This window comes from Coturnix japonica, chromosome 9, assembly GCF_054131305.1.
Source record: "Coturnix japonica strain WE chromosome 9, WE-NBRP24, whole genome shotgun sequence".
In the NCBI taxonomy this organism is placed as follows: Eukaryota; Metazoa; Chordata; class Aves; order Galliformes; family Phasianidae; genus Coturnix; species Coturnix japonica.
In genome coordinates, this window is record NC_140671.1 from 21420109 (window position 1) to 21433205 (window position 13097).

Below are 13097 nucleotides of genomic sequence, written 5' to 3' on the forward strand. Positions count from 1 at the left end.
TCCTGCCCGCACTACTGCAGTAACCCCATGGCTGACCTGAAGCCTTGCATTGTCAGTATGTTAATGCCACCTGGCTGCTGTAAAGCAGAATGGGAGACGGCTCTGCTCTGCTTGTCTCTCTTCTGGAGTGTTGCTGGCTGTGCTGATTTCTGTCTTCTCTACTCTGCCTACGCATCCACTAAACTTGTAAGAACTCAGTTATGTTAGAGGCTATACCCTCCCCTTTCAAATTCGGGTGAAGTTAGCTACTGAACTCAAATGATAGGGGAGGACTTGCAGTTTGCACATTTGCTGGACAGACAGCATGAATATATCAGCACACTACTATTAGAAAACTAGGCTAGAAATAAATAGTAAAATTCCTGTGAATTTATGATGTGGTTCTCTGTATCTTAAACATCCTCATGATACTTGACTCACTTAAACAAATCATTATAAAAACATTCAGTGGGGGAAGTTAGGAAAAATCCCCTAACGATCATGGCAAATGCTGCTTTTCAGCTCTCACTGGAGCACATACCAAGACGCAGAAACCCAGCGTCCAGTGCTGTGATGACTAAGATGCTGCTTCTTTCTCACACTGAGAGACCGAGGGCAATGTGAAAAGGAATAAGAAAAGTAAAAGTGTAGTGGAGATGAAAATTATTTGATGGCAATTAACATGTTTTTCCTACACAAGACTAAGAAAGTTCTTCTTCCTTTTTAATGTTTAGAATGCCCCTAGCTGTAAATCTTACAAGTGTATGGGAGGACTTTATTAATTTTGAGAATTCTTTAACCTTGCTTTACCATCATCTGGGAGGCACAGCTTTACTCAGGAGTATGTAATTGCTGAACAAATGCTGCATCCGAGGGTAAGATGAATAGAATTAAGGTTGCCATGGGTACTTCACTTTTGAATTTCTTTACTTTGGAATTTAAAGTCTAAACATAAAAAATCCCAACAATTTTTAGCGCTGAATACACGTGTAAATTAATGTCTTAACTCATGGCTGCAGTGTAGCCATTACTGTCTAATGTATAATTCTCTGTGTACAGACAAGCTTTGTTTTCACTTGTTCTCTAAGTTTTTAATTGCCTGATGTTTTGCAGTACAACATAAAGCACAGGTGTTCAGAAATTATGTAGAAATGAAGGGAAAAAATTAAAAAAAGAGAAGCAGGTTATCTTTTGACTAAGAAATTACCTCTGGTGTTTGGCAGAGCGAAAGGGAAGATAAATGATGATCAGCGTTCGGCTGGGGGTTTTATGGGCACAGGTGCGGGCTATAAAAAAACAATCAGAAGGAGTCTGTGAATAAAGGCATGTAAATGTCATTGATTGGGGGAATATCAAATTGCAGAGCATCTCTTCTCTTATATGCAGACCTGGGAGCCTGTCTCTGAGAGGGGGGTTATCTGATTCCAGCCTGAAGGTTTCATTGTGAAGGGAGGTTGTGATGAGGAGGGGCTTGGCCTCTTCTCCCAGGCAACAAACAGGACCCAAGGAAATGGCCATAAGTTGTACCAGAGGAGGTTTAGACTGGACATAAGACGGAACTTTTTATCTGAAAGAGTGGTCAGGCACTGGAATGGCTGCTCAGGGAGGTGATGGAGTCGCCGTCCCTGGCAGTGTTCAAGAGGCGTCTGGATGAGGAGCTATGAGATATGGTTTAGTAGCTTGTGGTAGCAATGGTAATGGGAGGACAGTTGGACTAGATGATCTTGTAGGTCCTTCCCAACATTGTGATTCTATGATCAGAAAGTTGTATTACATTGTTTCTGATGTTCATGCTGGCACCTCATGGATAATGCAGTAGGTGCTGCCTTGAGGTGAGGGGCACTGAAACGATCCCAGGAGGGCCAGACTCACCTCACTGCTGCTGATCTGCCTGGGACCTCACATGTTTGAATGGGGCTGTTAAGTTCATTTTCTGCAGTGTGTTTCTGAAACCTGACAGAAAGACCACAAGACCCTTTCAGGCCTGAGTTACAGGGACAGTGCTCTCATCTGCCACTGAATTAGGCACAAGGGAGGATCCCAATATGTTCTGACCCAAGCTACACCTGGTTGAAGTACTCTTAGTGAAGTTCGTGTAGGGTGGGAATTTCAAGAGAGTACTGAGCAAGCAAGCAGAGAAGTGATGGTTATGTAGGGGCGTCTGCTGGCAGGCCCATTTCCAGAGATGCATTGATAGGCAACTCTACCTCTTTGAGTCTTGTGAGATATTCTGGGAAATGTCTTTTTAATGGTAATAGCCACAAGTTATAAGGTGTGCCTTGAGACAGGATGGCTTTTATATGTTCTTACCCACATTACAAATTGTGGTACGTACTTGTGGTATGAGCTGGTGTGTGTGTTAGTCTTGATAGAGTTTAGTCATTATTTCAGCGTCAGTGCTTTTTAATCATGCTTCCCCTGTCAAACATAGCAAATATTTCCATTCTTCACTCGGGTAGTTTTTTCTTTTTCCCTGTAGCCCTTCCAAACGAGACAAAGCAATAGCATTATTTTAGTTCATCTGTATGTTTGTGCATCTCTGCTCTTAGCAAAGAGCATGCTAAAATCGATGTCCATTGAGGAACTGTTGCTATTGCCCTTGCTGCCTGATACTCCACAGTAACTGTAAACTGAAGTCCACTGGAGAGTTTGGGGCTAGAAGAACACTTAATATCAGAAGGGAACCCATATGGTAAATTGTCTTAAGACTAGTTGCTGGAGGATTTGTAGTTTCTAGCCAAAGCAAAGCAATAGTGGATATTTTGAAGAGAAGGAGCCCAAATTTCACTAAGATCAACAATGCTCAGGCTGGGATCTAGAGAGAGTAACTGTGGAGTTCTTCTGATTTGTTCCCTGACGTGTGTTCTAATCTGGGACAACTCATTTACTGAACTTCTAGCTTTGGGTTTTCCTGGCTGTAAAATGAAGATGTGAAGGTTCACAATGATTAAGATGAGGAATGTTATGCAAGTGCTGGAGGAGAAGGGAATGAGATGCTCCTTCTCAACACCAGTCCTTAGAGGAATGTCATTGTGGCATTGTCTGAAATATCTTTGTCTTCACTGTTTTACTCTTCTTGCGCTTTCTCCTTTGGGTTAACCTTTTTATTAAGTCTCCAAACTGGCTCAAATTCTCTGTAGACTTAAAGTGAAATGCTAGTAGAGGGGTTTGGTTCTTTAATTCCATGGGGACTGAAACAGAGAGGAAGAGGCCTTAGGAGAGGGCCTAATCTGCAGTGTCAGAAAGGGCTAGAGAAGAAAGAGGAGTTCCAGAGAAAGCTGATGAATTGTGTATATGTGAGAACAGAATGTAAGATATATTTCATGGAACAGTTCTTGACAGAGGCGAGGTAGAAAAGCAGTCCATTGTGCACCTGATTACCTTGATGTATTCTGTGGCAGGCTGTTGTTGGATGGCTTTCTGGCTGGATGGCTTTCTGGATACTTGTCCTGGGGTGCTGCAATATAGCCATTCCTCTTCAGCCCCCAATCTCTTACTGTTATTTTAATATTTCTTTTAGATGTCTCTCATCTCCCATGAGTAACTAACCACAGGCTATCCTGAGCTCTTCTCTATCTGAGGCAGAGATTTAATATCTTTGATATTGGAGATTCTTTCCATTACAACTCTGTAGTGTTTTTTCTTTCTGTTTATTGACATACGTGCACTAAATAAAACAATGTTAAGCCCTGTTTTTGTAAAAGTTCTTTGGAGCATTATTCCATATATTGGAATTTATAGTTCCCTATATAGATTGCCTTGAAACCTCAACAATAGATTTGAAGAACTTTCTGCACACAGTTTTACTATTAGTCTGGAAGCTATTTTATGTATATATTCTTTGTGCATGGGCTCCCTCTGGAGCTTTCTCTTATTAAAAAAAGAAAGAAAACCCTTTAAAACATATTTAGAGGGAGATTTTAATAAAAAGCATCAGAAGTGCTGCTATGTCATTGCAGGGTTCAGTAGAGCACTGTTTGATATCAGTGTTAGGTACATGAACAGAGTCTTACTGTATTATGCCATCTGAGGAGAGGGGCCCTTATAATTAACATCTAGTTGGTCTTGGAGAGAGCCTTGTGTGAAAACAATGCCGCACAGTGTAAGAGTAATTAATTACAGTACTCTGAAGATGCAAAGTGCCATGTAAATCCCAGACATTCATCATAGCGTTTAGACTCTAATGGCTAATAACAGATTTGATTTTGCTTTCAATGAATCATCATAATCAAAGAAAATTTTGCTTCTCTGAATATTTTCACTATTTTCCATATGTGTTTTATTAGAGTGTGAGCACACAGGGAGGAGAAACATTTTAATTTACTGAAATCAAACTCTGCCAGTATTGGTGCAGACACTTCCAGTGCTTTCCCCTTGGAAATTCTGGGAAATTTTTGGAAAGAATTTTATGTGTGAAACCTATTCGGTGATGCTGAAGCGTTTACCAGCATCTAGTGGCTGGCAACCCTGCCTGCAGTGGGGCGTTGGAAGTTGGTGATCCTTGATGTCCCTTCTAACACAAGGCATTTAATGATTCTGTGCTTTCATAGTTTTCCTTATCGAGGACAAAGTAAGCAGTAACATCTACATTGGTTTTCTCTGAAGGGAAGATAGTAAAAGTCGTATTTCCTTGAATTATGTTACTACTTTTTGAAGAGCTTTTAGATAGTGTTATTCTGAGGAGCATTTTCTCTTTATTTTAATAAAATTGGATATAATTGTTCTGTGACCAGCTACATGTACTTTTTAAAAGATGCAGTCTGATTGACAACAGTAACAAAAAGACGTTATGTACTTGGATTTTTATCCTGTGATCTGCTTCCCAAGCGTCTTAAACTGAGCAGGGTTGTAGTTTGCTCATGTCTCAGTGCACTGTGACAGTGGATGAGGTGCATCAGAAATTCGGTCACCCTTCTGGCCATTACTGTTTTTATCAGAGATTTTAGTACCTTATCAGATTTGAAGGAATTTCTACTGCATAGCGGCGCAACTGGGTTTCTGTTTCTTTTTTGAAGCTATTTCAGTGTTTTCTTGGTTTGTCTTCCTTGTGTTTAACATGAATGGAGTCTTGTACAATTAGCTTACAGACAGTGATGTGATAGAGATATTTCTTGCATGGTTGTAATGAATTTATGACTCTTCTTATAAAGGCATTCTGATAACAAACAATCTTTTTCCTGTGGAACACAGGGAAGGAGGCCAGGATGTTCAGCTTCAACAAAGATTCCCCAGTCATTGTTATATATATATTTTTTTACTCTATGGTGAACCAACTTTTATTTGCTAGTATTAGAAGCTCTTTTGCACTCCAACTTTTGGCAAGAATGACCCAGTGAGCACAAACACTGTTGCTGGGTACGTAGAATCTCTCAGTTTTGGCTGGTGCTCCAGACCCCTTCACATCTGGTCAATTTTTCTCTTGAAGTACATTGGTCTGATTAATTGTCTGGGGTGAGAATATCACAGGTGTCCATACTGTTCAGAGTTTCTTCTAAACGTGGAGGTCTACACAAAGTGCATGCTCCCTTACGCTGGTATTAATCATCCTTGCCTATGCATCTTATTTTTGCAGCATTCCTTCCTGTAATGGGAGGTTGTTAGTGGTTTTGCTGGTCTTGCTGCTTATTTTTATTTATTAGCCGATGCAGGACTAATAGTATATTGGTTTTAAAAAATAATAGAGCCATTATCTTTGAGACCACTATAAGTTGAGTTACTTCTTCCATTAATAATTCACATTTTTAGTCCATTTGCAAATTAAACATCACATTTTCATTTTTAACGTCTACTGCTCTTTGGAAAAATTTAATTTCCTATCATTGTCTCATAATTAAGCTCACTGTGCATACTGTGTAACTTAAAGGACTCTAATAAGTAGGACATAGAACCAACTGTTTCAAATCTCTGCCCTTTAGAGTAGACACATTGAACATAAAAGTGGTTAAAAAAATGAAAAAGCAAGGGAAGCAGCAAAATCCAATGGGATTTTGTTGTTTCACTGAGCCATGTGCCTGGTACTGTGACTGTGGTCCTACTGAAAAAATGTTTCTTGACACTGTGGTAAAATGGGAGTTACCTTTCAGGCTGAAAACTTTTAATGAAGTCCTGTTGCAGTTTGGTTTGGCACACAGCACACGCAGGTGTTTTTGCTCCATTTTCTGTCTTCTGGATCCAGCCACTCTTTTCATGTGGCGAGAAACAACAGCAAGGGCTTCAGCCTGGCAGGGACTGCATGGGACTGATGCTTTGCAGATGGAAAGCAAAGTGCCTTACCCAGGCAAACACAGAGGCACGGCAAAAGTAGGACTGCAGGGAGGTGAAAGAACCAGCTATGGGTCCAACAACATTAGTAAGTTAATTTTCTGGACATCTGTTCAGATCCCATGAATTGTAAAAGGATACATTTTCCCCTGGTGATAGGACCCCACAGTCCTATCACCCTGAGATTTCCGCCTCTCTTTGCAGAGTGAATATCAGGTGTTTTATGAGCAAATGAAAACCAAGATTTGCCTTGGTCCTGTGCTGTTAACAAGGCTGATTTTCCTCTGTCTGCTTGAGCTGCTGCTGATGCTGCACAAAGCCCAGCTGGTTGTGCAGGAATGGAAATGATATTCCGTGAATGATATGAAAGGCATAGAAAGGCAAGAAAGAGGGAAAGTAATCGTGTGGGCTCAGCTGTTTACTATTTTCAGCGTACAGGAGACTTTTTCTGGTCTTCCTAAGTGAACCTGGTGAACTGAATGTATAATGTTAGCTCAGACCATGGTTCCTCAGTTTTCTGTGGTTTGCTAAGTAAGGACAGTGATTACAATTCTTCTTTTTCCTGTAGAAGACCACTGAAAACTAAATGAAAACCGTGCGCTTGTGCTGCACTTGCTGCTATGTCTTTTTCTTCCTCTCTCCCTCCTAACTACCTCCTGACCCAATTAACTGATGGAGAGGTAGAATAATAAAAAAGAATGAGTTCACATTAGTTTCTTGAGCAGAGGTGTCTCATTGAAGAAGATGGGTCTTGTGCGTGCTCCCACAAAGCAAAAATCCTTGGAAAATGCACACAGAGTGCAGAGCTGTGCTTTGGATCAAAACTTTGTAGAAACTAAGCTTCTTAGTTTTGGCTGCTGATGGCTCTGTTAGCTTGTCATTTTAAATGCATCAAGTTCCTCTTTGTGATGGCCGAATGAGTGTTATTCCATTCATTTGCTTTATGTGAGGACATTTTCCATACAGTTGATGCATGAATGGGTTTATGGTCCAATTTAAGATGAGTCTGGGGTTCTTCTGGAATGCTCTGCTCTACCTGTAAGGCTGGTGATTCATAAGGCAGGAGGGGTTTAACATCACAGACAAACACTGATTTATAAGAATATAAAGTGTTAAAACATTCTTTTTCCTCTTATAATTGTCAATCCTAAGTCTCTTGTGGGGAAGACATATTTCACATTAAAATAAAAGTAAATGCCACAGTTATACTGAAGACAAGAAGGATTCTTCCCCTCCCCACCCCAGTTTGATTAACCACAGCATTGTTTTTACTCTTGAACATTACTTGTTTCCTCTTCTATCTTGTACCAATAATATCCAGAGAGTGCTTGTACAAGCTTAGAGATTTTATTCCTTAATTTATACTCCAGGGGGTACATCTCCCAGAATCTTTCTAAGGAAAGGCCAGGGAAATAAAAATTGTTGGAGTTCTTATAGCCGCACCACTGAAGTATTTTAACCTTTTTATTGCTGTGTGGGTACATGCCTACAAATATTACCACTGACCTAAGTTTGTTCCGGGTTATAAAACTGCCTCTTGTTGATAAATGGGACTTGTCTTTCCAGAGACCAGGAGGCCAAGTATTTTAGGCCTCACATGATTATGATTTCCTCTTTTATTTCTGCTTATATGAGCTTAATCCAATACCCAGTTGAGGAGATAAGTCTTCCTGTTGACGCATGCAGCAATTGAAGGAAAAGATACAACAAAGCTGTTTGAAAGTTTCTGGTAGTTTATTTTTGTCAAAACAGAAGTGATTTGGTGGTTTCTTTACAGCTCTTCTCTCTGGCTGTAAATATGCCTGGAGAGGGAGCCTCAGTTCTAAACCAGGAAGAGCAGCCCCGAACCACTTACCCCATGCTGCTGATGAGTGTCTGAAGTGTACAGGACCCTTTTGTATTCTCTTTTTGCTACCACGTATAAGAAAGACCTTTTATTTTCATTATTATACAAAGTGACATTAAGTTAGGTCTGCTTTCCCAACAATCCCACTGATGCATATCTTGGACTTTCTCCTTTGGGCTGCTTCTACAGCATGGTGTGATTGCAGTGGTACAGGGGTCATCCTAGGTGGCTGAACTTCCCTTCGTGCAGAGGGCCATCACTGAGCCCAGAGGAAACATAACTTCCACAGGAGTCCTAGACTGAAATTGAGCAAGGAGTTTAAAGTGGCCTTTAGGGGCGAATTTATGTCAGCCTCTGCACTCTTCCTTGTGTTAAGCATGCCTTCTGTCATGGAAAAATCCAGGCTTGATTTTTTTGATGGATGTATTTCTCAAGCGTATTTAACTCTATTCCTTTCCTCCTTCAGGACTCCAAATAATGTCTTGTGTAATTGCCCTTGCGAGCGAATTTTTGGAAAGAATATTGCATTTGAGCTGTCAGCAATGCAATAATATAATAAGCAAATACAAGGTATGGAATAGGGGTGCATTCACAATATCTAAGTGCGTGTATACATACATGTGAAAACTTGTATGCGTCATATATGTGGTGTGTACATAGGTATAAGTATCTATGTATGTACATGTAAGGAGATTCTTTTACTGCAAGTGGTATTGGTCAGCTGAAATCTGTGAAATAATAAAGTAATCCACATATTGCATGTTGAGAATGAAAGGGAGAAATGTGCATGAGAATACATTGAAAGATCATGTAGCTGTACAGTTAAAGTAAATGTCTCAAAGTTTCAAGAGAAAGTAGGAAAAATACTCTTTACAGCTGTGCACTTTGCAGTTGCTGATCTATGCAAACTGATAAGACTGATAAGCATTTTGGAAAACAGACCAATAGGAAGGGGAAGCTTGTAAAGTCACCTCCCCACACAAAGCAAACAAACAAAAGAAGATAATTCTAGGATGCAGAAATGGGAAGTAATTGCTTTGCTGAGAACCTGAGATACTGCCAAACTCTTCACCTGGTGTGGTTTACTCAGTTTTGGATATCACGCTAAAGAAAGATGTGAACAAACTATAGAGAGCTCACAGAAGAGAATAATCAAAGTGGGAAAGACACACCTGAATGAAGCAATTTCTCAGCATAGAGGGAAGGTGACAGGGTGGGATGTGGTAATGTTTTTCAAATATCCAAGGTGGCTATGTGAGGAAGGAAATAATCAATTTTCGGTATCCAGAGAGTTGTTTGCTAATATGAGTACCGTCATCAGATGCAGAATTGAACTAGGATTTCTTATTTATTTTGTGAATCAACATATGCATGGTCATGTATGCAGCCATTGCTGAATTTGATGGATTTTGTTGGCTCTGCACTACATGCATATGTTGCAGATATCAAAAAGAAAAGTGTATTTTACCAGAATCTATTTCCTTACATTTTCTTGGTGGCTTTTTCTTGTCTTGCTCCCACTCTTGATGCAAGTTCATAATAAAATTAGGCCAACTTGATTCGTTTTTACGCTTGTGGCCTTTTCTTTCTGTAAAGCTGAACTAGATCCACAAAGAGACATCACAGAATTTGGCATCTTTATCCCATCATGTGCTAGGCTGCCTAACTCTAGGTGCAGCATTTGGGAGCTGAGCAGAGGGGCAGGATCACCACCTTTCACTTGCTGGCAGCACTTGCCCTCATGTAGCCCAGGACACCATTCACCTTAGTGGCCAGGGCTCCCTGCTGGTTCTGCCTAGTGTCCAGCAGAACTCTAACTTACTGTCCAGATGGTTGGCACCATCTATGAAAGAGCCTGGTGATTTTTCTCCTCAGTTGCAGAAATTTGCTCTTCCCTTCACTGAGACCCACGGGGATCCTGCCTGAAATGTAACAGTGGCACAGCAGCAGGAAAAAGGGGAGAAAGCATTTGGGGTAGGGAGGCAATGACCACTATGCTGTTGGCAGCACCAACATGATTCTGCATCTCTGTTTCTGCTTGATTTCCATGGTGGAAGTGGACAGCAATGACAGGAGTCCATGGGAGCTGATTTGTGTCCCAGCTGCCACACAGCCCCAGTCTTGCCAGCTCCACCACTGTTGTATTGCTGCTGCTGGCGGGGTGGAGTCTTCCTTGGTGATGGCAGATCCTAGTAGTTACTGGCCTTCCTCTTGGAGGCTCATTGGGTCCCCCCAGATGGGCTGATGCCACAGGGCCCTGCCGTAGGCTCTGCCAGTTCATCACCAGATGATGCGTGATCCACAATGAAGGTGGAATAGATGCAGCTCTTCTGCCATGGTTGGCACCTCATCCCTGTTGAAGCTGGTCGGGCTGCTGAACTGGGCAGAAAGTCTATTACAGGTGTGCTTGCTACGGTGTTTCACTTCATTGAATAATACGAGATTAATTCTCATTTTTCCTGTGTTCCCTTGAACAGCCACAGGAGCCTTGTGCTATTTGGAGTTTTTTTAAAAGCAAATTGAGGTATCACATATGAAGCTGTTCTCCATTTTAAAAAAATCGGGGGATTCAAGTAAAAAAAGATCATGATGTAACTTAAATGTTTCAAAAACCAAGGGTATCACTCAAGGCTATGTGCTGCTATTGGATTGGAGTTTGATTCTTTAGTGTTTCGTGTGTTTTCCTTCCTCTGATGAGTTCCTGCATTACTCACAGTGGGATGGTTTGGGACGGGGTCTGATTTTGTGATGTCATCACGCAGTGTCATCACATGCAATCATAATTGGCCCATCTTCTGCTTATTAGGGTCTTTGTCTCTTTTATTAGTAATATCAGGAGTGCTGATTTACGGTCCTAAATTTCAAAGATGAAATTTAACACCCTCTATCTATAAGGACAGAAATATGGAGAAAGCAGCATGGGTAGCATGGGTAGGAACAGCAGCGCCAGCAATCTTGTCAAAAACACAGAGACTTTTTGTTCTAAGTTTTAAGGGATGTTTATTAGGTATTATAAGCAGCAGGCCGAGAGGCAGATGTTGGGCTCCCGGCCTGCTGGAGCCGTGCTGTGACAGCATTGCGGTGCCGGCCTAGTGCCGCCGCCGGGGCCGCCTCTTGCAGGGCGGCGCAGAGTCCTGGGGGCTGCTGCGGGCCTTCCTCTTCGGGGGGCGCCGGGGCCCCCCAGACGAGCGGTCCCTGCCCTGGGAAGAGGGACCCGCTGTGGCCGCCTGCCCTGGCTCCGTGCTGGGCCCTGCGGTGCTGGTGGAGCGGCCTGGGCCCGAGGCAGGAGGCTCCTGATGGGAGGTGCTGGTGCTGGTGCTGGCTGCAGGACTGTCCTCCCTCCCTCCAGCAGCACGGGTGTCCTGGTGGTCCAGCTGGTGGCGGATGGTGGGGCCGTACAGGGCTGCAGCGATGCCGATGAGCCTTCTGACGAAGGGCACCACGTCACCACTGGTGGTCATCTGCAGCGCCTGCACCAAGGCCTCCTGGTCCAGCCCGTGCTGGCACAGGAAGTTCACGGTGGTGCACTGTGCCACGTAGACTTCCCACCAGTCGTCGCTGGACACCTGCTGGATCTCTCCCTGCAGCCATCGGAGCAGGGGTCCGAGGTCTTCCGGATGTTGCTGGAAGAAGGCAGCCCAGACCTCGGCTGGGAAGTTGTGCTCAGCTGGGATGAGCACCGGCTCTGCAGGCCCCTGCTCGTCCTGCAGGCCGTCACCTGAGTGCGCTGCGGGCTGCGGGACAGCACACTCCAGGTAATCCTCGTCCGACCTCACCGAGTATCGGATGGTGGCGACTTTGTGCCCGCATATGGCACAACTCGGCTTCTTCTGTGCCCACCAGACGGCACAGCCGTAGCACAGCTGGTGCTGGCAGGGGGTCACGTAAGCCACATCCTCCCGTACTTGCCCACAGATGGGGCAGGTCCAGTCGGATGTCGCATCCATGGCCCGGGCTGTTCGGTGGGCTGGGGAGAGCTGAGGTCGGGAAGCTGCTCCCCTCACAGGTGCTGCAGCAGGCAGAAAGACGGTGTCACCAACTGCAAAAGACAGAGAGAGGCCACGGTCACTCACTGTCCCAGTCTCTCATCAGCAAACCCTCCCGGTCCCTGTTCCCCTCCTGCCACTGCGGAGGCCATGTCCCCACGGGCATAGGCCGGCCTGGGGAGGGGCCCTCAAGAAGCACCCCCAGCTTCTGGCGTCAGGCATTGCCACGCTGCCCACCTGCGCTGCTGCACGCTCCTCTCCTAGATGTCCCAGACGCCTGCAACCAGCAGGGTCGGGGTACAGCTCAAGAGGCTCTGGGACGGCGGCTGAGTGCTGCGCAAGCAACACCCAGATCACGTTCCAGCTCCAAAACTCGCCCTGTCCACACTCCAGTCCTCGCGCACTCGCTCGGTTGGAGGCCAGGCACGAACTGCTGGGCTGGGCTGCTGAGCCCGCATTGGAGCAGCGTGGGCCAAGCAGTCACAATCCATCGCACGGAGATGTCACAGACCAGGGCTTGGCCGTGTTGCTGGGCCTCGCCTTCACTGGGGGACATCACCACCCGTCCCACAGCGACGGCGTCATCCACTGCTTGCTCATCACTATGCGCCAGCCTCACGTGCTGCACGTTTTATTATTCAATAAAATTTCCTGCTTCCCTCTGCCTCTTGAAGTTGGTGATCTTGGAGATCTTTTTCGGCCTTCATGAATCTATGATTTTGTGTTACCCACGATCACTCTGATTTAGATGCTGAGGGAAACCTTTGTTAATGAATTTTCACTGCCAGTGTATGGAATCTGTTTTAAGATTTGTTTATCAAGTAGTTTGAAGAAGGTAAAATAAGAAACAATTTTCTATCCAAGTATTTAGTTGGACATATGCTGCTGGTGTAAAGGAAAGTTACATGGTTTTTTATTATGCAAGATTAAAAATATATATTTTTTTTCTGTTTTTTAGTAAAGTGAAGTTTGTATTAGTAAGTGTATAAATTTTATTCCTGTACATAACACTGTGCTTTAGCCAT

At 43.7% G+C, this 13097-nt stretch overlaps 1 protein-coding gene across 1 annotated transcript; it reads right to left on the bottom strand.

Annotated features, from left to right (window-relative positions):
* Positions 1-11175: 11175 nt before the first annotated feature.
* LOC146759817 (uncharacterized) lies at positions 11176-12675 on the bottom strand. The gene has a single exon (XM_085509321.1). The coding sequence runs from the start codon at positions 12031-12033 to the stop codon at positions 11176-11178; it is 858 nt and encodes a 285-aa protein (XP_085365447.1). The 5' UTR covers positions 12034-12675.
* Between the last annotated feature and the right edge of the window lie 422 nt (positions 12676-13097).

Bases quoted from the DNA above. Each gene is read 5' to 3' on its own strand.
- LOC146759817 (XM_085509321.1), bottom strand. From the start codon at position 12,033: ATGGATGCGACATCCGACTGGACCTGCCCCATCTGTGGGCAAGTACGG.